The following is a 27,105-nucleotide window of genomic DNA, read 5'->3' as shown; positions in this document are numbered from 1 at the left end:
GCAGAAGGAGCACCCTGTGCCCCGTGCAACTTATAGCCACACTGGCTGATGTTACAACACAAACACACAAGTCCATATCTCAAGCACCGTATCGGAGGAGGAACACATGGCTTCACACCAGATGAATACACTATCACCTTGACCTTTCCGGGCAACTTGTTCCCCTAAATGGCTAAGGGGTAGGCCCCAGTATCAACCCTATTGTCCTTTGAAATGCACAACCAATCATTCCAAATTGGCACGAAACTTGTCATTGGTCTGTGAAAGGAGGCTGTGGTGGAAGATGATACCTTGAACCATTTTGAGACTTTTATGGGAGTTGACAGTTACAGGAAGTAACTCAGCTTGTCATAGGCAAGCTGCACCCACGACTGAGCAGAGGTTCTGTTTTAATCAGAACGGCACCATTTTCGAAATTGTTGCTACTTCCCCAAACCTGTCCTCAGGGTGTTCAATGAAGAATATTAGCTTTTTAGTGAAAAAGCATCTCCATTGGTTCTAAGAACAAACCACAAATTGTAGGGAGTATTTCTCCATCTCTCAACCTTACATACGTCCCACAGTGTAGCCAGGAAAGGAAACACTGTAAGGTCATATCCCTCTGCATTGCAGTAATCCTTTCCTTCTGAAGAAACTCATTGGGCCACGCAGCCACCAGCAGAAGAAAGTGTGATGTGCTTCATTTGTGAGTCATCCACCTTGGTGTCACCAACTCCAAAAGGGGCCTCTCCCTACAGGTACCGCACAGCCACACCAACAGGAACCTGGCCAGTTCGTAGTCATCTGGAGTCCCTACGCCCCAGCCACAACAAGCACAAACTCATTTGGTTACGTGGGGAGTTTCCAACTGAGGCACATATAGTGCAATCCCTGTGTTCAAAGGACTACCACTATATAGGTACTTGACGACTCCCCATTCCCCTCCAAACAGCATGGCAACAGTGTTGAGTTTTGGCTGTTGTACTTTTGCTAGACATAGACAGTATGGGTGCAAAGAAAGACAGAAACAAAAGGTGGAACATACACAACAATGGGTGAACTTCCCTGCATGATATGCACTTCTGAAAATTTGGAAGAGGAATTTCATATCAAACCCAACAATGTCTTCTTCTTCTACTTCTGTGGTTTTACAACTCATGACGAGTTTTGGCCTCTTCAACTATTTCCTTCCATTTATACTGGCCTTTGCTAGCTTTTTCCAATTCCTGTAGCCCATTTTCCAAAGGTCTATGACTCCGTTCTCACATCTAGTTTTCAATCAACCACGTCCTCTCTGTCCATCTGGCTTTCCTTATAAAATCTTCTTTGGTATTTCCATATTATTCACTTATGCCAACTGTCCAACCCACCTCAGCATAGATGACCTCAAAATTCTTCTAACAGGCCGATCTTTGTAGATGCCATATAACTCATGGTTATGTAAGTCAAACCCAGCAAAAGGGTCTACACATAAGGAGCAGTCAAATGAACACCAAACACCCACCATAATACATAGTCCGTGTAACAGTTGGCTCCACTGTTTTCTGTTTCGATACTGTCACAGCAGTGTAGGGGAACGACATAGTGCCATGTCATCACAGGTCCAGACAGTTCTTGTTTTACGACCTTGGCTTTTGGTGGACTGGTCTAGTGTGTTCATCCACCTGTTGGCAGGGTGGCAAGCAAAGAAGAGTAGAGATGTGTGATTTGTTTTCTGGTGGCTGAGGCCACTGGAGTGGACAAAATTCGTCATTGCATGTCTGCTGTGTGTGGTGGACACTGTATGTCCCTAATGTGTGTAAACAGCTGGCAGAGAAGGCTGGCTGAGAAAGTCGCACATCACTGGGAGATGATCCATACCCAAGACATGCTCACTGAGCTATGGACCTTAATGTAATCCCTAAATGTAATGGAAAGCAAAGCCAACAGTGGTAACACCCCACATCCCATGTCACCCACCACAGAGATCCAAAGCTGTTCACCAACTTCTAGAAATGTTATGAAGAGCTCCTCCTTCAACAACAGAGGTCCTCTGCTTGTTGAGTTTCTCGAGCACGAAACCACAATAAATGAGCATCGCTAACAACACGCTGAAAAAACTGCCTAGTGCCCTAAGTCAAAACACCCAGGAATGCTGTCAGACAGAATCATCCCAGTTGCATGATAATGTTCACTCCCACACTTACAGTTGGCTTCAGTTATTTAGTTGGGAAACACTGCAATATCCTCTGTAGAGCCCAGATTTTTCACCATATGATTTTCATATCCTTGGAAACCTGAATAAAGACATGCATGGATGTTGGTTTCAGTCTGACAAGGATGTGCAAGAGTGGGTGCGGTTGTGCATCCGTCAGTAGCTGACTGCAAAATATGAAGCAGAAATTGATAGTCTCGTCTCCCAGTGGGGTAAACATCATAATAAGTGTGGTGATTATTTTTGAATGGTCCCATTGTGGTGGGAGCTCTGTTTTCATTTGACTCAGAATTGAAGATGAAAAGTTGTATAAAGCACTGGATGAGAGAAAAACAAGTGCCCAAAATCATAAACCAAATTCAAGCATGTTCGAAATAAGACAGATTGCTGGGGCCTGGTGGCAGTCAAGCACGTAATCACAAAAGAGATGTGAGCCCCTACCTCATACTGTTAATCCAAATAAGACAGAAGCTGGCAAAATTTCACACTCAACAAAAGGAGCCGCAGAAGACATGTACAAAGTCCTTTCAGTAAAGCATATATGTGACTTACCGAATGAAAGCGCTGGCAGGTCGATAGACACACAAACATACACACAAAATTCAAGCTTTCGCAACAAACTGTTGCCTCATCAGGAAAGAGGGAAGGAGAGGGAAAGACGAAAGGAAGTGGGTTTTAAGGGAGAGGGTAAGGAGTCATTCCAATCGCGGGAGCGGAAAGACTTACCTTAGGGGGAAAAAAGGACGGGTATACACTCGCACACACACACATATCCATCCACACATATACAGACACAAGCAGACATATTTAAATACTTTAAATATGTCTGCTTGTGTCTGTATATGTGTGTGTGTGTGTGTGTGTGTGTGCGCGCGCGCGCGCGCGAGCGTATACCCGTCCTTTTTTCCCCCTAAGGTAAGTCTTTCCGCTCCCGGGATTGGAATGACTCCTTACCCTCTCCCTTAAAACCCACTTCCATTCGTCTTTCCCTCTCCTTCCCTCTTTCCTGATGAGGCAACAGTTTGTTGCGAAAGCTTGAATTTTGTGTGTATGTATGTGTCTGTCTGTGTTTCTATCAACCTGCCAGCGCTTTCGTATGGTAAGTCACATCATCTTTGGTTTTAAATATATTTTTCCCACGTGGAATGTTTCCCTCTATTATATTGAATCATCATATATATATAAAAATCTCCGCCATCGGCCAAATGCACCATGAAGAATGGACCAACACAAATACAATCAACTACTCTGCCACATATACCACACTGCAGAATAACAGAAATTTGGAGGAAGGAGGACAAGTTGGCATGTTTCCACTGTGGACCCTGTGGACCCCTGGGCAGTTGTACACTACTGCAGAGAAAGAAGATGAATACTACACCACAAGACATCAATCAACGACCAGTGGAACACAGGTCATTGTCGTTCCCTGGAGGAGGTCACTTCCCCAAAATGGTGTAGCCCCTCCCCCCTTATGTACAGAGGTAACAGCCACTCGCCTACCTGCTGAACTCAGATAAACTAAACGAGGTAACCTTCTATTGAGGTGAGGCCACCACAGATGGATGGCAAGAATAACAGTCACCAAAGTATCAGGAAATCTCACCAACAATGTCATCAATGGCCATCTTCCCCAGGCAGTAGTCAACTTGGTGGCCGACTTCTTTTTCAGTAATGTTGAATGCTTATAGTTCCACACTAAAAAAGGACTATGTCCGTGATACGAAAGCAATAATGTTCAAAGACACAAATGGAAAACACAGTCAGCAATAGGAGTATATATTCCATTAAGAACTATAAATGACAGAACACAGACCTTCTAATTTGTCTTCTTAACAGAATGTAATTGTGATGTAATTCTTGTACGGGACTTATTGTAAGCATTACATGCAGTCATAGTCTGTGATAGATCAAGCTCCAGATTAACAAAGCTATTCCAAGAAGCAGCATAACAAATTTTGCCCTGTGTGATTGTTTGCCATTAAAGACATCAACTGTCAACAAGACCAGTTCCAGTCATCAACCTAGATCCTCTGTTAAACTGTGAAGTTTCTGTCGACTCCAAAAAGCTACACAGGTTCATGAAAGAAATCTGCATTTCAGCAAAGACTGCAAGTGCTGCAGGTAGTCACTGAGAACTTTGGATTACTAACTGTTGCAAACAGATGCAACTCATCCCTAGAGGTACGTACATAGGAACAGCTGAAACTGTTTCGGCGTAACAACACACACCAGCACAAAGATCAAGAACGATACAGCAGAGAGGGCTGTGAGACGATGTCAGCCAATAGCATGCTGACTAGGACGTCACCACAACAGAGTGGCATCTACACGAAGAGAATAAGAGTGGCGTGCTGCCTAGCCTCAGCTGCATTAGAAGAATTGCACTAAAAGAGAGGACTAGAAGACAGGTACTAGAAGAACCGCCGCAGTGATATTAACGATAGCAGAGACTTATGAACTTGTGTGATTAGCTTGCATGGAAATTGTATCTATCAAAGGACACCGATTATTTGCATGTCGCCACTTCCTTACAACCCATCACGTAAACACAAATGTTAAGTATTGTCAATTCAATTACCGTAATAAACTCCATTAATACGATTTGCTTGTATGTTGCCTAGCTATCCGAGAACAGCTTCCTAGGCACCCTATAAGACACGAGTGGGCAGGATTCCACAGAAAGTGTCCGGGAAGGCTTAGTGCCACCAATGAAGAATCATGCTCATCTACCACAACTGTAATCACAGTGGAGGAAGCTAGTATGTAACTGTCAACAGGATGTGGTCTGCCCAAGTAACAACAAACAGAGAACAAGCAGTCCTCAGTGAAACAACACTGGTGATCATCCAATTAGCCAACATCTATGTAGGGTATTGCCAACTGAACAATGGACAATCCAGCAGGAACAGGAGCAGATGCTGCAAGGTGATTTCACTGAACCCTCAGAAAGTCCTTGGTCCTTTCCAGTGGCCCTTGTGGTGGAGGGGGAGAGTGCAAGGCATTTCTGTGTCAACTACTACCAACTGAATAAAATCAAGAAAAGAGGTGTCTACCCATTGTCACACACTGATAACACGCTACTCTACTTGAAACAAGAAAAATATTTCCCAAATATGGGCAAGCCAACAGGCCATTGGCAAATCGAGTTGATGAGGCTGACCAGGAAAAGACTGTCTTCAGAACTCCTGATGGCATTTATGAGTTCAAAGTTATGCCATTGGGATTGTAATGCTTTACTTTTGTAGACATCTGAAGGACATTTAAGCCAGCTGACAATCATGTTCAACTGCTTTGAGACGACAGGTCTCTACCTGAATCTGAGGAAGTGCCTCTTCTTCATCCAATAAAAGAATATCTTGGAGCACATAGTTAATGGTGATGGAGTCCAACCAGATCAAAGAAAATAAGAGCGGTCACCGATTTCCCAACTCCTCGGCACATTTGTGAAGTTTCCTCAGAATGTGCTCTTACTACCAGGATTCATAAAGGACTTATGTACCAAGGCACATCGCTTGCAATAACGGCTGAAGAGGGAGGCTAAATTTCCTGGAACAAGTGCAAGAAAGACCTTTCGCGGCCTTGAGGAGGCATTATCATCATCTCCAGTCCTAACATTGTATGTCGAGAATGCCGAGACAGAACTTCACGATGGCACTAGTGGGTGTGGGATTGGTGCAGTTCTAGTAAAAATTCAGAAAGGTGCTTTATGCTTTCGCAGCACTCTCCAACTCTGAGATGAACTACTCTACAACTGAGAAAGAGTGCCAAGCCGTTGCTTGGACCATCGGCAAGTTCTGTTCATATTTACATGGCAAATCATCCACCCTTATGACAGACCACTGTTCTAGCTAGCATGAAGGATATGTCAGGTCAGCTGTCAAGATGGACATTGAGGCATCAGGAGTACGCTGTCATAGTTGTACACAAAAATGTACAAAAGCACAAATAAGCTGACTGTCTTTGAGAGACTTCTTTGTCAGAACACATTAGGGATGAAGTCTCTCAGCCACTGCTGTATTAAATGACACTGCTGCTGAACAGAGGGAAGATCCAACATGGCTGACAATCAGGCAGGAGCATTTAAGGAGAAGTGAACAACCAAACGAGAACTCCAATTTATAAATAGAACACTGTATAAAAGGAACTATGATATAATGGGGCAAAAATAGTTGATCATCATCCCAGCTCATCTACAACCAGCAACCTGAAGTATTTTCACGATACTCCAACAGCTGTTCACCTGCAATTCATGAAGACCCAAGACAGACTCAGATGTAGGAAATGGGAACGATGGATTTTGTCGCCAAAGCTGTGTCAGCTGCTGAAGCTCCAGAAATTGTTCTTCTTCAAAGCAGGCATCATTCTGCGACATGGGGCCCTTTGTGTGGTCATTTATGATCATGGAGAAGTTTTTCAGTTGAGACTAGTAGTAGAGTCATCATTAGCCATATGATGACAACTGCCTACCACCCATAGACAAATGGCCTCACACAATGCTTTGATAAGACATTGCCAGATATGGTCACAATGTAAATTAATGTTGAACAGAGAGTTTGGGATACAATACTCTCTATGGTGGCATTCACATGTAACACATCAAGGCAAGGCACTACAGGCTCACATCATTCTTTCTGTTCCACAGTCATGAATCTGAAACAATAACCAATACAGTGGTCATGTTTCATCCAGATGATACTAATGATGACTACGTAAAACACCTCATCCTGAGATCCAAAGCACAGCAGCTGGCTTGCTTATGGTCCCTGGACAGTCAGGAGAAGGACCGAGAGCTTTACTACACCAAGCAGCAGCTCATGACATACAGTACATTAGACTCGGTATGGGCTTCTATGCCTGTGCAGAAAGCTGAACTATCAGAAAAGTTACTAAAGTGCTACTTTCTGCCGTATCATATTCTTCGTTGCTTGTTGGATGTTACATATGTAATCAAAGATTATGATCCTTCATCAAGAAGACAAACTGCAGAGATGTCGTCAATGTACTCCATATGAAGCCCTAGTATAGTCCTGAGACGCACATTGATAACGGGAGGGGGGAAGGCTTCTCATTCAAGGAAACTGAATACCTGCTCGATAACTGAAACTTCAACATGAAGAGCCACCTTCAATGCTCATCGTAGTGAAGAGGGTGTGGCAACATGACAAGAATGTGGGGCACCTTCAGTGGACACCTGACAAGATACAGATACAAGATGCTGTAGTTAGCTCTAATGAAAACCTCTGAAATAATGGGTCACTGTTTCACCAGGAAAGGGTACAATGTCAAGAGCTGCGCTGCATTTCTATAGGAGAAGTGGTTAGTGCCACTGTCTGGTGTGCTGCAGGTGACTTGATGCTAGTTATGATGTGACAATATTAACCAGCATTTGGCCATGACAACTTCTATTAATTTTGTGTAAACAAATTAGAGACAACACCCATTTCCCGGCCACAGGATGTAGATGAGCAGTAAGAAAACAAACCAATGAGTGCATAACTGGTAAGTTTAGAAAAACCATTATAAATATAAACTAAATGAATCGCTGTCAAGGGCACGTAACCTCAGAACACAACTGCATTATGGCATTCATGAAAGCAAACAACCATTGGCCGATTATTATATTAAGCATATAATAATAATCAATTAAAATATTCAACACCTTATGTCAACACCATTCTTTCATCTGCAAAACACTCAAAAATGGTGATACTAATTTAAACATTTTGATTCATGTTTCTTGGTATGTGCTGGTAAACGTCCTCTATTCAAAACAAAAAACAAATGACGTATTCCATTGTGCAACATGTCATTTCTGAGGCATACAACAATTACAGCAATGGTGATAATTTTACCACTGCTTTCTATCGGATGAAAAGTAGAGAAAAGATATGTATGGTCTACTACTCGGTGCACAAGAATTGGGCTAGGAAAGCCAGTGAACTTCAGTAAATTCATCAACTTTGAAATTCAGCAGACAGGGCAATGAGATAATACTTCTAAAAATGAAGTACATTTTTGTACTGTTTCATTATTCTCCATCTTAAACTTACAAGTACTGTAATACCGCAGCCACTTTCACGGAGTTACCACGAGCGGCCGTGGAGAAGGAAGGGGCCGAACTCCCTGGGGTGAGCCCCGGGTCCAGTCATTCTGTAAGCACGCAGCAGGAAGCCAGGCCGACGTCCTCACCTCGCTCAAGAAGTGACACGATGCAAAAGGCTCGTCTGACAATGAGAAGCATGCCAAGAGCTGATGGACACCTGCAGCCATTAGGAGAGAACGCCAAGAATATATTCGTGAAAGCATCTCGGTTCTTCTGGCCTTGCGGCAGTCATGTTATCTGCCTTAGAAAACAGAGATGTGCCAACATTTCCAGCACCCCATGGGCACAGGGAGGAGCGTGCAGAAAAAGTGGGGAATCAGTGCAGGGAGGCGTGTGAAAGAAACCAGCATTCTTAAGATGATGTTTTCCTCGATGGTGAGGACATTCCTTGTAAATGATGGACGCCAGCAGATTTTGAGATGGAGCACAAACATGAGTCTGTCCAGGGCTCATGCAGAGAGAGTGGTTATAAAGAAGTGTGGTGTAGTTGCTTTACCAAAAGCCTCAGAATGCAGGAAAACATCTCAAGAACGTGAAATCGTGAGAAAGATGCAAATTCTCAAGGCACACGCATGCCCACGCCAGATAGAAAATTTCCCCCCCTGCATGGAGAGGTGTGGCAATGAAATGGCGATCTGTCATTGAGCTACATTGAAAATTTCGTCCACCAATGACAACGCACGGAATAGACAGTGCCTTGAAAGGAAGATATACGATGAACATCAACAAAAGCAAAATGAGGATAATGGAATGTAGTCGAATTAAGTCGGGTGATGCTGAGGGAATTTGATTAGGAAATGAGACACTTAAAGTAGTAAAGAAGTTTTGCTATTTTGGGAGCAAAATAACTCATGATGGTCGAAGTAGAGAGGATATAAAATGTAAACTGGCAATGGCAAGGAAAGCGTTTCTGAAGAAGAGAAATTTGTTAACATTGAGTATAGATTTAAGTATCAGGAAGTCGTTTCTGAAAGTACTTGTATGGAGTGTAGCCATGTATGGAAGTGAAACATGGACAATAAATAGTTTGGACAAGAAGAGAATAGAAGCTTTTGAAATGTGGTGCTACAGAAGAATGCAGAAGATTAGATGGGTAGATCACATAACTAATGAGGAAGTATTGAATAGAATTGGGGAGAAGAGGAGTTTGTGGCACAACTTGACAAGAAGAAGGGACCGGTTGGTAGGACATGTTCTGAGGCATCAAGGGATCACAAATTTAGCATTGGAGGGCAGCGTGGAGGGTAAAAATCGTAGAGGGAGACCAAGAGATGAATACACTAAGCAGATTCAGAAGGATGTAAGTTGCAGTAAGTACTGGGAGATGAAGAAGCTTGCACAGGATAGAGTAGCATGGAGAGCTGCATCAAACCAGTCTCAGGACTGAAGACCACAACAACAACAATGACAACGCTGAAACGAAAGATGATTCAAAGAGGAGTTGAGCTGAAAGAGGAATGAGAAGCGAAAAAGGGGGAGTCGTGGAAACACTGCCGAAGCGAGAGGGTATGGGCGCACTTCCACCCTGCGTGAACATCCGCCTTCCGACGCCGTGACAGCACCACTTCAGCCACGCAACCAACAATGGGCAGACAACATGGAGATTGTATCTGCGACCCACCGCGACTGCTGATGAGTACAGCTGCCACTCACAGCACAGCTCCGAGGCGACATGCCACACCGACGCAGCACCTGCCTCCGACAGCGCTACACGACTAACGATAATGAATTATGGTGAGACGATTTGTCCCCTCCTCCATCCCCTTAATAACTGAGTCTTGTCCACGCCCACTCAAATCAGCACTGAGATTTATAATTTTGTTTTGGTTTGTATAAACAGCACAATAAAAATAAATACATTTCTTTCATGTTTTGATCATATATCCAATCGTTTACATTCATACATTAACCCCTTAATTATGAACCATTTGTGTTTTATTTCATTTAATTTACAATTTTCGCACCCAACGTGGGGCCACATGATTGGTAATTTTCATGGTATCTGATATCACAAAATAAGTTCTCTCAAGTTCACTACAGTACCATTACTTTAGTTCATGTACACTGCACTTGACTTTCTCTTACTGACTCAGCTATTCAAGTACAACTCATGGCCCACCTCAGAACTTTACTTTTGCCAGCACCAGTACTATATTTTACAAACTCAACAGAAAAGCATCATGCATACCTTAATGAAGTAGTGTTCCTGGAAGAAAGGGCACCATGGGAAAATTACTTAACAACAGAACAGAGGTTTGTCTCTGGAATCAATCTCTCATTCTGCAGCAAAGAGTGCATAGTTTTCAAGTTTTGTGGAAGATAAAAGGTGTGTGCCAGTCTGAGATGCAAAGATTTTTGGCTACGCCCTGCTCCCTAAATGATTCTCATAGTATATTGCCAATGGGCACATCTGAATAGTTCACAGTGGCACTGAAATGCAAAGACTGTTTCCAGATGAATGACAACTGATAACAGGCAAACATATATTTCAGAAAAATTCCACACACAATATCATGTGCACTGGACATTGAAATGGAATACTAATTCTGAGTCCAAATTACTTGCTTTAAATGGCCAGATCTGACATGTGTAAATTATGCATAAATAGTGAGAAACATATCTAGCTTATTCATATTACTTTTACATATGTTTATTCAAAAAATATCAATCCATACCTGGCCAGCACTGAACAATATTTTCTCTGTCCTACAAATGCTTAAAAATCAGTTACAGCACTTATAACATACATCTAAGATGATCACAGAATCATGCGAAGTAAAGCTATTGTGGCAGACCATACTCTTTATTTTGGTAGTACTCACTTCAGTGACATCCATAACTTTGATGGCTGCCAGCTGACCAGTCTTTGTATGGCGCCCCTAGAAGAGAAAATAAATCAGAATGAAGCAAACTGCATACAATAGACAGAGGAATATCAAATTGTCAAGACTGTGTTAACATAAAAGTACACCTGGCTCATTCAGGTGAGATTCAAGGCAAACAAGACAAAATAATGCTGTCATTAACAGTTCCATGAGCCCATAAGGGGGCACTCTCATAACTAATGTCAATTCATTCATCTAAACATGGGAAGTCAGAAACGCACTGTAACATGGCCAGCAACACTATTGCAGATCTTACACTAGCTGTGACTCACTGCCCCACTTGGTTGCTTTTGCTTTTACTGTTCCTGTTCAGCATCTTATCACATGTTTTGAAATCAGCCTCCTTCATGAGAAAATCTTAGTAACGTTTCCAAACTGTCTTTAGATGAACCCAATTTCGATGGCAATTGTGTTATTGCTGTTAGACTTCTGCCAAACACAACTTAGCCTGAAATTACAATGAAATGAACACCCTTAGCTGCCTACAGGCATTGACATACGTCAACGGGGACAGATGAAAATGTGTGCCCTGACTGGGACTCGAACCCGGGATCTCCTGCTTAGATGGCAGATGCTCTATCCATCTGAGCCACCGAAGACACAGAAGATAGCACGACTGCAGGGATTTATCTCTGGCATGCCTCCCGCGAAACCCACATTCTCAACGTATTGTCCCGCACTACATTTGTAGTGCCCCCGCCCATTATACTCATTACTCGCAGCGCGTTGCCGATTCCCGTAAGAGTTCGGGCACTGTTTGTGCATTCGCGAAGAAGAAGAAGAAGAAGAAGAAGAAGAAGAAGAAGATGGTCAAGTGGCTGGTGAGCCTTAACGATATATTTACTAAGATGGTATCTGTTCTTTCGGACATGCCTGCTTGTAAAATACGAATTGTAAAATGTTACTTTCTCATAATCTGCACTTTTTGTAATTTTTTTAATAACTAAATCACTATGTCTGGGTAGTAGAGCAGAGCTGCTATCAACTTTAAGTTTGGTTTGAACACCACAATTCTTTATTGGGCACAGTCCTATTGGAAGTGGTAATGCTGTGAACTTCCTCCAACCTTTGAATTGAATTACCCAGCCAATTACAGTGGTACCTGCAATCATATGGGTATCTACAGCTGAATGTATCAAATCACAATGGATCTCAGCATCATTTTTCACATTAATAAACAATTGCAGGGGTGAAAAAAGTGATAAATGAAATAAAAATTCTAGAACTGATCTAGGATTCAGGCCATGACCTTCAGACCTGTACAAAGTTGAGCTAATTTTTATTCATGTGTTGCTTTAAATTAACTGTTGCAGTTTGAAACCTGTGAATGTTTCCTAAATTTAAACATTCATGAGACTGTATTCATTAATTTATTAACTGTGTGTTTTGTTTGTTTATTTATTTGTTTAAAACATGACCTATTACATACTATTTTTAATTTTACACATATTTTGTGTGTGTGTGTGTGTGTGTGTGGGTGTGTGGGTGGGTGGAGGTGCGAGCATGCCCATGTGCACATATGCATTGTGTGTATATGATGATGACGATGAGAAGGGAGAGAGTGAAACCCAGTGCCGGAACTTAGCCTATTTCTCGCGACTAATACCAAGGTGGCTGCCAAGCTAGACATACTCAGCCAATGGACCACCATCAACAGTATCACATGCCCTCACTTCATGAGACACTGTGGAGAGGTTTGGTATTTAAACCAGGGTGTTGGCGCAAAGTCTGGTGATCGGGAACTTTATGCCACCACCTCTCCTCCCCTTGCCAGACAAATACTGGCAGTGAAATTTTTTTCCACCACCAGGAATCAAACTGGCTTACCCCCGGGTTGAGCACATCACATAAGCGTGCGTGTGTGTGTGTGTGTGTGTGTGTGTGTGTGTGTGTGTGTGTGTGTGTGTGTGTGTGTGTGTGTGTAAAAAGAAACCTGTAAAAATTTAACTTCCTTGAGCTCCAAGTGTGACTGGAACACTTTTGCCTTCCCCTCAGCAGAGAACTAGTTCACTAGGAATCTGGAGTTTAATGGTAATTCAAACCAAACCCCTTTCTACATTCTACGAGGCCACTGACGAAAACAGCATTTAGGGCCACAAAATATAGAAAGTAGGGTTGACTGGAAATCAAGCGCTTAAGTTTTGAACTTCTAGTCTGACACTCTCAGAGCCTTATTGCGTTTTAAAACATAATTTCGAGGGTGAGATAAAAAAAGAGAGACGACTCGGCGCACCGCGGAATGAGCTACTCGATCGACACAGCACGGTAAATGTCGCAGTTCGGATTGTCCCAATCCGCGCTGTGTGGCAAGGCCGATGGCTTCTTGGCCTCTGACTGGAACGGGTCTTAAGGTGGACGTGCACCTACAGCCGGAAGGACGCCGAAGGTCGATACGCTGGCGCGTCGGCCTTGAACTTGCCGGCCCGCACCTGTCGGCGGCAAGTGCTATACCACTCGTCGCTGAACACATTCCGTAAACTTCCGCGTGCTTTGTTGCAGACGCCGTCGTGGGCTAGTGGGAACCGAGATGTTGAGGGGCCAAATCCCCGCCAGACCACGAAAATTTTCCGTCTGCTTTTCTTTAATCTAGCCTTCACCTATTGTTATTTGTAAAAAATGACAATACAATTATGGACTAGTCCACGGTATTCTGCTCGACAACATTTGAATTGAAGACTTGCTGGTTGATTGCCTTTGCCGGTCGCTTCTGGGGTTTCAATAGTACATTACACGTACAGATTACGAAGAATATTCTAGAACACGTGACTGTGTATTAATTGAATATAAATACAAAAAACTGCGACCAGTCGATTTTGAAATATTTGTTGATGCCCATATTGTAGTTCAAACAATGAAAAACACAATCTGCCAAGTACAATATGGCCGAATGTAGAAGCTGACATATTGAGACAAAAGTGGATCATGGTTAAAAAGCACAAGACAAAAGCATCTCAGATAACGCCTCAGATGAACACTCACCTACAAGAAAATGAACCAGAAAACGTTGGCCAGCGTGAAATGCAAGCGGGTGTCTTTCATGGTGTAGTGGTTATTTTATAAACAATAATTAACCATGCAGTTACGAAGAAATTGGCGCCGCGAGCATACAAACTGGATAGAACAACAATGACAGAATATCATCCGGTCATTCAAATCTTCGCTGACATTAATCTAGACCAATGGAGTCAGTAAATAGGATAGAATGCTCCAGATTTTTGAGTGTACATGTTGATGAAAACTTGAACTGGAAGAAGCACACTACTGAGCTTCTCGTGTAACTGCTAATCTTGGAAACAGACGTATCACCCTTCTGACATATTTTGCATATTTCCACTCATTAATGTCTTATGGAATAATTTTCTTGGGTAACTCATCACTTAGAAAGGAAGTGCTGATTGCACAAACAGGAGCAGTAAGAATAATATGTGGTATTCACCCACGGACGTTATGTAGGTATCTATCAAGGAGTTGGGCATTGTAGCCGCGCCGTCACAATGCATATATTCGCTAATGAAATTCGTCATAAATAATCCATCACAATTTAGCAAAAACCGTGATGTCCATATCGACAACACTAGATGACCTTTGTTACCACTGTTAAAGCCGTCAGTAGCTCAGAAATGAGTTTGATGCGCAGCAATAAAAATTTTTGATCATTTGTCCAGAAACATTATGTGTGACAGGTAGCGAAGCAAATTTTAAAAATGGTTCAAAATGGCTCTGATCACTATGCGACTTAACTTCTGAGGTCATCAGTCGCCTAGAACTTAGAACTAATTAAACCTAACTAACCTAAGGACATCACACACATCCATGCCCGAGGCAGGATTCGAATCTGCGACCGTAACGGTCGCTCAGTTCCAGACTGTAGCGTCTAGAACCGCTCGGCCACTCTGGCCGGCCTGTTCATTTAACATTAATCATGTATACATATCCTGCAAACTGACTCGTTGCACATCATTTCCATAAAAGAATCGTTCAAATGATCCATGGAACACGTAACTAAATAACTAACGAACCAACTAACTTGGGAGAACGTCAACAGAAGTCTATCATATTAAGTGTGTCCATCCTGCAGCGTGTCATGGTAAAGGTTTAGTAATTATGTGGGGTGCGACGATGCACCATGGTCTAGCCACACGTGTTGTCCACGGGCGGGTTACTGGGTGCGATTATGAGGACGACAACAGTCTCACATTGGTGTTAACTCTGTTCCATGGTGAGTGACCTTCCAGAGCTGTCCGAGGTTCATTTAATGAACACAATGACCAAGAACTTCACCTCACGTTGCCGTTTTACACCCCTGACCTGAATGTAAATGAACCTTGCTGGAGTACTTTGGAGGTCAAGCTGCACAGTCGGTAGCTTCCTTCATGAACACTGAATTAGTGACCTCCTTACTGAAGGATTAAGTATGTATCCCTTTGACTCTTGTGGTGGGATTTCTATCTATCATCTCACATCGAGAACTGCAATTCATACAAAAGGAGAGCCAACACCCAATTAATACAAATTTCTCTTTTTCCACGTATTATTGCGTCCAGTCCCAGCAAGTTTGCGCATTGCAGCCAACACAGTGATGCTGCCCTTGAATAGTACATTGTCTCATTAGACTTTACTATTTGAGATATCGTAATGATTTATCGAATTACCAGAGGAAAAGGTACTTTCAACGCACACTGCTTCGCCACTGACGAATCCCAATGCCTGTCGTGAACGCTCCCTTTCAATCTGTACACGCCGCAAGCGTGTCGCTGAGGAACTGCAGTGGTACTGCTGGCGGCGCGCTAGTGATTGGCAGAAGCCTGTTCACACGCTCCCGGAGGACCTGTGACAATCACCGTAGACTGTGAGCACAGGCACCAGATGCGTACAGCTAACGGTGCAAATGTTGCATTGGTCCCGAAGCGATGAGAACTCTGAGGAGAACGGCCACGCATGCATAAACAAGCATTCTGTCAATTTCCGGCAATGGCTTTTGAGGCATACATGCTACCGAACAAGCACGAAAGACGTTGCGTGCAATGGGGCTGCGAGTCCACTAACTCATTATGAGGCGAAACGCAGTTAAGGAACAAATTTAGCACAGAAAAAAGAGGCCTTTTCAAGTGCTGCATGCATTTAATTTGCAACACGTAAACGGGCTCTCGAAACTGTAGACAATAAATTACCAGTTTTTTTTATAATTAGTTTAACTCTCAATGAAGACGGCTGAATCAAATTAGTGCCAAAATGTAAGCTTCATGCGAGGAAACAAAAAAGTTCCTTACGTTGATGAGGTAAATGAATATTTTTCATGTCAGTCTCACTCTCACAGCTTTATCTGAGATTTTAAGAATCAAGAAATAAATGTTAAGCGCTTGTATTTCGACGTCGAAAATCAAGCGGCGAGTTTCTATAACATCAGCACTTACCTAACAAGTTTTTAAAGCTGGTACACTAAGTAAGTTTTACTTTCGTTTTAAAATATCCTTCAAGAAATTAGTATGTATTTTGCAAACACCGATCATGTGAAACTCTGTTCGCCCTTTTGTTCACGAGTACCAGATAGCAACAGACAGCGGCGCCTACGCTGACGTGTTCCTTGACTTCCGAAGGCATTCGTAACAGTTCCCCATTGTCCTCTCATGAACAAAATACGAGCGTATGTAATATCAGATCAGCCTGGTCACTGGACTGTGGGTTTCCAGCAGAGGGAACTCAGAATGTCGTCCTTAAACGGAGTTATTCAATCGTATAGCAGCTCCGGGAGTTTTAACAAGAGGTTTTACAGGACCAGTACTGTTTGCAGCAGGTGTTTTCAAACTGTGCGTCACGGCTCCCGTTACATTAGGGGAGAAAATAATCTTGACTGTGGATTCATAAAAGCGATTTCGTTAATCTGTTTTCTCGGTAAGAGAACAACGTGCGCGCCATCAGTGATAAGCGGGCAGGAAAGTAGTGTTGTTACCATGTAAGCGTGACAGACGGCAGCTGAATCGTACTACGTGACTGCTTTTATTCACTACCAATCAGTTTGAAGGTTAATTCTGTTGTGATGTTGTTTCTCCTTCAACATGGACAAATTTTTAAATGTTTCTCCTTCAGCATGGACAAACTTTTAAATGTAAGTCCATATCGTGATATTTCAAATTTATAATACAGTTCCAACGGCGTGAATAGACGAAAATGCAGGAAGTACGATGGCAATGACTTGAATTTAGGTTGCACATGTACTACTGCAGGAAATGAAGAACGACCACGATCTGTCATTTGTTTTAAAGGCATAGCTATTATTCGCGTTAGGAGACAAATACAATTCGTGGTAAATACCATTACAAACAAATGCAAAAAACAATTAGTAACCTTGAGCTGTACATCTCGGTCATCACTCTCTCACATATTATTCAGGATGGCTTCGAAACCCGGAAAATTACTGGAGTACCTTTTATCGACCTGACGGCTGCTTATAACAGTGTCAACCATCGTCAACTGTCACATAAATTCTACGGGTTCACGAAAGATTACGGTTTCACCAAACCGCAGAACGAAAAATTTATATGGACTTACAGGGTCAGCGTAGCCGATGGAGTTGTCAAAGAAATGGCACACCACAAGGAAGTGTACTTTCACCAATAATATTTAACATCTATACCAATGACCAACCGCTTCCGACGAGCAAAAGGAGTTCCCTATATGCCGATGATCTGGCACTAGCGAATCAGTGGTAAACCATTGAAGATGCTGAAGCTAAACTGACAGACGAATTGAGGGAGCTCTCTACTAACCGACATCGTCCAAACCCACCTAAAACACAACTACATGTATCCGCAGCTTGTGGTCTAGTGGCTAGCGTTGCTGCTTCTGGATCACGGGCTCTCGGGTTCGATTGCTGGTCGGATTCGAGATTTTCTCTGTCCGGGGACTGGGTCTTTGTGTTGTTGTCATCATTTCATCATCATCATCATCATCATTCGTGGCAGTGGCTCGATTGGACTGTGGTAAAACCTGGGACTTCGTACTGGCGCTGATGACCGCGCAGTTGAGCGCCCCACAAACAAATCATCATCACAACTGTGTGCGTTTCATCTTAAGCACAATCGGGCACGTAGGAAACTTCACATCGGATGGCAAGGCATACAGTTAAATAAATATGATCTACAAGCAGCATTGCGAGAGAGTATGAAGGTGGAGGCTATAAATAATATACTTCACAAGATCACTGGTAGTACGAGGCGCTCTCGACCACAAGCACTGAGAACATAGCCACTAACAACATGCTTCAGTGGCGCATAGTGTACGTGCCCAGGCTGGTACAAAGCTAAGCACACAAAAACAGCTAACAAGACGATATACGAAACCTGCAGGCTTATTACAGGTTTTCTGAAAGCTACACCACTTGTAACTCGAGTTATTCTCAACAAATGAGCGTTGATAGGGAGCTGAGCATGTCTCCCTAATTCATTTACAGTAACTTTCGCTGACTCACGTGGGAATGTCTTGAAAATGGAGTATGAATTCAAGAAAGAACTTTACTCTTACCTTGCTCAAGAAAAACATTTGAATGGTGAGAAATTAGTAGACAGTTTTTTTTCTGAAACTAGGTTATATCTGTAACATCTTTGAAAAACTCAATTCATTTCATGTATCCCTTCAAGTTAAGACCAACGTTTTCCAACCGACAGACAAAATTTCAGCCTTTGGAAGGAAAATATGAATGGTAAAGATACACATTACGATTTCCTTGTTCTTCACACGGTTTTAGAAGAGAATTACTTTCAGCTGAGTTAAGAACTGAAATCTGTGTTTGTCGATCATCTAACTGAACTCACTGCCTGCTTGCTGCAGCTGTTTCCAGAAAAAGGTCGTTCAACACTACTTAATTAAAGATTCTTTCAGTACAGAACTTTTGTCAACAGTTTCCACTGAAGAACACGAGCAATTTATTGATACTCCATACTGAAATCGATGTTTCCTCATCACTGCTTGAGTTTTTGAGCTTTGTAAAACAGGAGTATTCGTAAGTTGGTAACAAGACCCTATGAGTTTCGATGCTTTTGCAAGTTCCTTCGTAAGTGAGATAAGTTTTTCAGCACTGAAAGTCATCAACACGAAATATAGATTGCAAATCAATGTTGAAAAAGAGATGGAAGTCGCAATTTCCAATTCTGTGGCCACATTTGAAGAACTGATGATGCAGAAAAAATTTCAATCTTCTCACATATTTCGTTGTAAGAATAAGATACAAGAACATTAAAAATGGACTAAAACGTGTTACATCAACAGTTAATAAAGGAATAAATATGCTAAATCAGGTTTTTCGAAACTTAAGTTTATTTACCCCACACTTAAAGTCAGATGTTATGTGCGAAAGGCGCGGCGTGAGTTTATGTTCAGGCCAAGGGAGCCGTGGACCTAAAAGTTTGAAGCAACTGGTTTACAGTATATATAAATGGACTAGCGGATAACGTCGGCAACTGCACAAGGCTGTTAGCGTATGACGCTGCTGCATGCAGGTACGCTGTAACGTCGGAAAACTCTAAGTAAATGGAGGAAGACCTGCAGAGGCTCGACACTTGGTGTAGGGAATGGCAGCTGACGACTGCCGAACATTAGCTGAAAACAGTAACATTCGTGAAGGGGCTCCGGAAAGGCTCAAAATCATGAAAAGTTCAATTTTTACTTTTTTGCGTTTTCTGAATCTGCAGACTATTACCTTTTAATAGATATATAATTTATTCAATTCCGAAGACTACAACTATTTTTAAATTTTTTTTGAAATGTGTTCTACATGGGCGTGACCCACTGTGGCGCTGTTAAACTGCTGTCAAATGGTGGTGTTATTAACGTCCGTATCCATCAGGTACATTTTAGTGATGTGAGATAAAGTATGTGTTGTGGCTAACCTGTGATGGTTCAATATATATCGCTGGTGTGATTGTCGATTGTTTCATGTTTATTTACTCTGTCGTTATCTCGAAAATATTCGTAATTAATTCTGTTTCTTGAGTCTCTGTTTTGTTGAAGTATAATAATGAGTAAAAGTAAAGTTATTAGAAATCCTCTGAAGGCTTTTAAGAAAAGGAGAAATGTTGGAAAGCCAAAGGTATGTGTTATTACTGTAAACAATAAAGACGATAACCAAGTGAGTGAACCTAACCTCTCAAGTACACCTGCCCATAGCAGTCAAAGTGGGAAAGAAATACTTCACAGAAGAAGCTTGGTTCAATGAGTGAAAACTATGAATGTTTTATGGGCGAATCGGATGTGAATGAAATATTTGATATGTCGGTTGTCAAAGGAATTTTTTCAAACTGTGTAAGATGTATTCATTGTAGTGAAGTTGGTCTGGAACTCTCCATAATAAAGTACGTAGGACTTGCTAGTGAAATACAACTGAAATGTGATAAGTGTTCATACATGACCACCTTTTGGAACAGTGTTGCAGTAACTGCAACTGAAGAAAATGGTAGCAAAATCTACGAACGCAACAACGAGCGATGCTTGCTTTAGACAAGGAACGCCTTCGGGCTACAGACAGGGCTGTAAAGAGTCTAGAAATACAAGCAAGAGTAAACAGGAGGAGGAACAAGAGGAAGCTGGAGGAGGAGTTTGCAGAGGATGAAGATAATCCATCCTATGGACCTGGAATGCACTAAAAAGTTAATCCAATCTTTGTCGCTCGATTCCCAAAACTTTTATTTTCTCATACTAATTACATGTTTTCTAAGGATCTTCCAAACATATTTGTTTCAAACTTTCAGTAAATGTTACACAGTACCTTCTGCATAATTTAACACAGCCTTTTTCCAAAAAACTGTAAATTTTTGAATATATAAATAAAAAATTGCAAAAAATGTTGTGAATTTTCATTACAATTCAAAAAAAATCATCTTTAATAACTGAACTAAAATTTTGTAAAATCCCTGTGTTAAGTTGTAGCCCATATTCCAATAAATAATCTGTAAAATGTTCAACTTCCCACCTTAAATACTTTGTGAGGAAAGATGTAATTTATAAGCGTTATTTTAACATTGCAAGTATAGGGCGTTCCGGAGCCCCTTAAATATCTGGAAGGACGCATACGGTGCTACTGAAAGTAGAACGACCTCATAAATCCCTCCATAGGAAAGGCAACTGCCCGACGAATTCATTGAAAGAATCCAAATGATGTGGATCCGCCCATGAAGGATTTAATTTAGACCCTTGTTCCATTTATAATTAATTATTTCACTTCTGATTGGTAACCTGCCCAAGTAAGATAGATGGAATAAGTAAAAGAGATGAGCAGTGCGTTTCTTCACAAACTGGTTTGGAAAGCATGAAAATGTGACGGATATGCTCATCCAATTCCATTGGCAGACGCTGCAAAAAAAGGTGTTGCCCATCCCGATGTGCATTTCTGCGGAAACTTCTAAGAGTCTTCCTCCTACATATACCTCACGAAAAGACGCTGAAGTTACACTACTGGTCATTAAAATTGCTACACTAAGAAGAAATGCAGATGATAAACTGGTATTCATTGGACAAATATATTATACTAGAACTGATATGTGATTACATTTTCACGCCACTTGGGTGCATAGATCCTGAGAAATCAGTACCCAGAAGAACCACCTCTGGCCGTAATAACGGTCTGGATACGCCTGGGCATTGAGTCAAACAGAGCTTGGATGGCGTGTACAGGTATAGCTCCCCATGCAGATTCAATACGATACCACAGATCATCAAGAGTAGTAACTGGCGAATTGTGAAGAGCCAGTTGCCCGGCCACCATTGACCAGACGTTTTCAGTTGGTGAGAGATCTGGAGAATGTGTTGGCCAGGGCAGCAGTCGAACATTTTCTGTATCCAGAAAGGGCCGTACAGGACCTGCAACATGCGGTCGTGCATTATCCTGCTGAAATGTAGGGTATTGCAGGGATCGAATGAAGGGTAGAGCCACGGGTCGTAACACATTTGCAATGTAATGTCCACTGTTCAAAGTGCCGCCAATGCGAACAACATGTGACCGAGACGTGTAACCAATGGCACCCCATACCATCACGCCGCGTGATACGCCAGTACGGCGATGACGAATACACGCTTCCAAATGTGCGTGCATCGCGATGTTGCCAAACAGGGATGCGATCATCATGATGCTGTAAACAGAATCTGGAGGTTCGTCATTGAGTACACCATCGCAGGCGCTCCTGTCTGTGATGCAGCGTCGAGGGTAACCGCAGCCATGGTCTCCGAGCCGATGGTCCATGCTGCTGCAAACGACGTCGAACTGTTCGTGCAGATGGTTGTTGTCTTGCAAACTTCCCCATCTGTCGACTCAGGGATCGAGACGTGGCTGCACGATCCGTTACAGCCATGCGGATAAGACGCCTGTCATCTCGACTGCTAGTGATACGAGGCCGTTGGGATCCAACACGGCGTTCCGTATTACCCCCCTGAACCCATCGATTCCATATTCTGCTAACATTCATTGGATCTCGACCAACGCGAGCAGCAATGTCGCGATACGATAAACCGCAATCGCTATAGGATACAATCCGACCTTTATAAAAGTCGGAAACGTGATGGTACGTATTTCTCCTCCTTACACGAGGCATCACAACAACGTTTCACCAGGCAACGCCGGTCAACTGCAGTTTGTGTATGAGAAATCGTTTGGAAACTTTCCTCATGTCAGCACGTTGTAGGTGTCGCCACCGGCGCCAACCTTGTGTGAATGCTCTGCAAAGCTAATCATTTGCATATCACACCACCTTCTTCCCGTCGGTTAAATTTCACGTCTGTAACACGTCATCTTCGTGGTGTAGCAATTTTAATGGGCAGTAGTGTACATTATATAAATATGTACTCTTGGGGGGGGGGGTGACCGGGGGGTGACGGGGGTGACCGGGGGGGGGGGGGGGGGAGGAGGCAGCACCAAGAGGAGTATTGCGAGATGAACGAAAGTTTGCAGGCGTGTTCTACACATGAAAGATGACGTCTATTCAAATTTCAGGGCAGTAGCTTAAGAACGACGCTAGTAGTGCCACTATGAGGATGCAAATCAGGTTTGCTGTAAATACGTGGTGCAATGTTCGTCAGCGTTAGTTACCTTTGAAACTGGTCGTAGCGAGTCGATTTTAGTTAAGAATGCCTCTAAGACGACGAAGACGCCATTATCAATACCTCACTGAGTTTGAATGAGGTCGTGTAATTAGGCCACGAGACGCTGGATGTTTTTCCGTACTCAGGGTACCCTCCGCCACACACCGTCTGGTGGCTTGCGGAGTATGGATGTAGATACTGCAGAGAGACTTGGCAGGAATGTACCCACTGTACATGACTGCTAGTGCAGTGGTCACGGGAAGATATGGTCGCACGAAGGCCGGATGCTGGTGGCCACGTGAAACAGCCGAGAGGGGAAGACCGTCGTTTTCAGAGTACGGCTGTGGTGCATCGTATTGCGTCTGCAGCAGCAGTTGGCACCACAATGACACAATGAACTTTACAAATCGGTTACTCCAAGGACACTTCCGAGCCAAACGCCCTGTGATGCGCGTTCAACGATCTCGAATCACCCTCTTGTTGCTTCAGTTGTGACAAGCGACAGCTCACTGGAGGGCGCAACAGACGTCTGCTGTGATTTTTATTGACAGCCAGTTTTGCCTCGGTGCCAGTGATGACCGTGTGTTGATTTGAAGGAGAGCAGGCGGGGGCCTGCAACCAACGTGTCTGCGGCCTACACGCACTGGACCTACACCTGGCGTTATGGACTGAGAGGTGTGATTTCGTGTGACAGTAGGAACACTCTTGAGGTTTCACCCTGACTGCGAATCTGGACGTCATTCTGGTGATTTGACTTGCTATGCTGCGATTCATGGACAATATTCCAGAGTGTGCCTCCCAAAAGGAAAACGTTCGCCCACATACTGCTATCTAACATACTCTACAGAGTGTCGACATTCTGCCTTGTCCTGCTCGATCTCCAGATCTGTCTTCAATCGAGCATATGTGGGACATAATCGGAAGACAACTCCAACGTCACTCATAACCAGCATTTACTGTCCCTGCAATGACCAAGTGCATCAGACGTGGAACTCCATTCCACCAACCCACACTTATAAGACACAATGCATGCACGTTTACATGTTTGCATTCAACATTTTGGCGGTTATACCGGTTATTAGTTAACCAGTATTCCACGTCTGTAATGCCTTTTCTCTCGCTTACATTAACTAGTGATATTGCAATGTTAATTACTTAAAAGTGTGTTCCCGAAATTTCATTATCCTAAACTGATTATTTCTTCGTGTTTCGATTTTTCCTCGTCAGTGTACATCTTACCTTATACAAAGCTTATTGTCCTAGCGCGCCATTCGCAAATGGAACAGAATAAGCGACAGTAAATACACGGAGTGCTTTCCGCCAGACATCTTATGGCGGCATGAGGAATGCAGACACAGATACATGTCTTAATTTCAATACATCCTTGTCTGAGGCGTGGTAACAGACTGGAGATAGAAATTTTAAAATTTATAAAATACTGGGAATTGTTCAACGATCTTTGGTTTCGTGAATCAGTCTTCTGCTTTGGCCAAAAAGAAGCGAAAGGCGTAGGATAGGGGGTTGCCCATACTGTACCAAATCACCTACACACACACACACACACACACACACACACACACACACACACACTGAAGAGACAGCGAAACAATACACTAGCAGCATAACAAGTGTAGAGTCACGAAGCCAAAACGCGTTTTGAGAATACGAAATAAAAAGAAATTTGTGGTGTCACCGCTAGACACCACACTTGCTAGGTGGTAGCCTTTAAATCGGCCGCGGTCCGTTAGTATACGTCGGACCCGCGTGTCGCCACTATCAGTGATTGCAGACCGAGCGCCGCCACACGGCAGGTCTAGTCTAGAGACTCCCTAGCACTCACCCCAGTTGTACAGCCGACTTTGCTAGCGATGGTTCACTGTCTGCATACGCTCTCATTCGCAGAGACGACAGTTTAGCATAGCGTTCAGCTACGCCATTGGCTACGACCTAGCAAGGCGCCATATTCAGTTACTATGTCTTCTGAACAGATAATATTGTGAATCATGTACCGTCAAGAGCGACGTTCATCATTAATGGATTAAAGTTAAGTATGAAACTAATTACGTCCGCTTTCTGAATTCTAATTCCTTGTCATGTTCCAGACCTGCGTGAGCTAAAACGAGTGCATTTCGGCCTCCTCTAGTAACACGGTGTTGGCTCTTCTGCCAACACAATAAAATTAAACAAATCAATAAGAGAAATTCTAAGGAAACGCATCAGACGTAAGAAAGTAACCCTCTTTAGTAGATCTACTGTATCTACAGACCGACGGATACTGTAGTTTACGCAGTAGCAAAGAATTAACACTAACGCTTATGTAGTACGCACCACAGTATTATTTGGCGTACCGTAAAGATGTTCGGCCCCAACAGACTTACCTAGACGAATTTTCACAACATTGTGATCAACAAAAAATCAGGTAGAACGCAAATACCTTCAAAGGTGACGACTACACTGATTCAATGGCATCGAGTATGAAAGGCGGAAGGGGAAGAAACTTTTTATGTACACATTGTCTACGCTGATAATGTTGTCAACGAAACGACATTTCTCAACAATTACGGTGGCGATGTGGAGATTTTTACGTTAGTCTTCAGAATTATGTAAACACCTCAACAGAGAGAGAGAGAGAGAGAGAGAGAGAGAGAGAGAGAGAGAGTTGAAACCATGAAACCACTTGCACGAATGCAAAATACGCATATCAAAAAATGTTTTGCATCACCTCGATTCTGAGAGTTAGGGAACCTGCACAGAAAAAACTGAAACATAAACAACATAAATATCATTTCCACCCTTTTTATTGCTCACAAAAACCACCCAAGTTCATCAAGGCCACTGCTCAACGGCGTTTCGGCGTAGATCCCTCAGAGTGGTTGGTGGGTCACATCGTCCATAAACAGCCCTTTTCAATCTATCCCAGGCATGTTCAATAGGGTTCACGTTTGGAGAACATGCTGGCCACTCTAGTCGAGATATGTCGTTATCCTGAAGGAAGTCATTCACAAGATGTGCACGATGAGGGCGTTAATTGTCGTCCATAAAGACGAATGCCTAGCCAATAAGTTGCCGATATGGTTGCACTATCGGTCGGAGGATGGCATTCACGTATCGTACAGCTATTATGGCGCCTTCCATGACCACCAGCGGCGTACGTCGGCCCCACATAATGCCACCCCAAAACAGCAAGGAACCTCCACCTCGCTGGACAGTGTGTCTAAGGCGTTCAGCCTGACCAAGTTGCCTCCAAACACGTCTCCGATGATGTCTGGTTGAAGGCTTATGCGACACTCATCGGTGAAGAGAACGTGATGCCATTCGGCATGTTGTTGAGCCCACTGCATGGTGTCGTGGTTTCAAAGATGGACCTCTCCATGGACGTCGGGAGTGAAGCTGCCCATCATGCTGCCTACTGCGCACAGTTTGAGTCGTAACACGACGTCATATGGCTGCACGAAAAGCATTATTCAATATGGTGGCGTTGCTGTCAGGGTTCCTCCGAGCCACAATCCAGAGGTAGCTGTCATCCACTGCAGTAATAGCCCTTGGGCGGCCTCAGCGAGGCATGTCATCAACAGTTCCTGTCTCTCTGTATCTCATCCATCTATGAACAACATCAGCCGGCCTCTGTGGCCGAGCAGTTCTAGGCGCCTCAGTCCGGAACCGCGCTGCTGCTACGGTCACAGGTTCGAATCCTGTCTCGGGCGTGGATATGTGTGAAGTCCTTAGGTTAGATAGGTTTAACTAGTTCTAAGTCTAGGGGACTGATGACCTCAGATGTTAAGTCCCATAGCGCTAAGAACCATTTGAACATCACTTCGGTTCACTCTGAAACGTCGGGGCACTTACCTTGTTGAGAGCCCTTCCTGGTACAAAGC

The 27,105-nt window shown here is 43.2% G+C and overlaps 1 protein-coding gene across 3 annotated transcripts in view; it reads right to left on the bottom strand.

Annotated features, from left to right (window-relative positions):
• Window positions 1-27,105, bottom strand: part of LOC126456891 (serine/threonine-protein kinase mig-15) — a 330,660-nt gene that overhangs the window by 202,978 nt on the left and 100,577 nt on the right. For all 3 annotated transcript variants that reach the window (XM_050092726.1, XM_050092727.1, XM_050092728.1), the window contains exon 3: window positions 11,102-11,158. In XM_050092726.1, the coding sequence (XP_049948683.1) occupies window positions 11,102-11,158 (57 nt within the window). The remainder of the gene's footprint in view (window positions 1-11,101; window positions 11,159-27,105) is intronic.

The sequence above is a fragment of the Schistocerca serialis genome, chromosome 2, assembly GCF_023864345.2.
Source record: "Schistocerca serialis cubense isolate TAMUIC-IGC-003099 chromosome 2, iqSchSeri2.2, whole genome shotgun sequence".
NCBI lineage: Eukaryota > Metazoa > Arthropoda > Insecta > Orthoptera > Acrididae > Schistocerca > Schistocerca serialis.
This window is presented reverse-complemented; position numbering and strand designations above follow the sequence as displayed.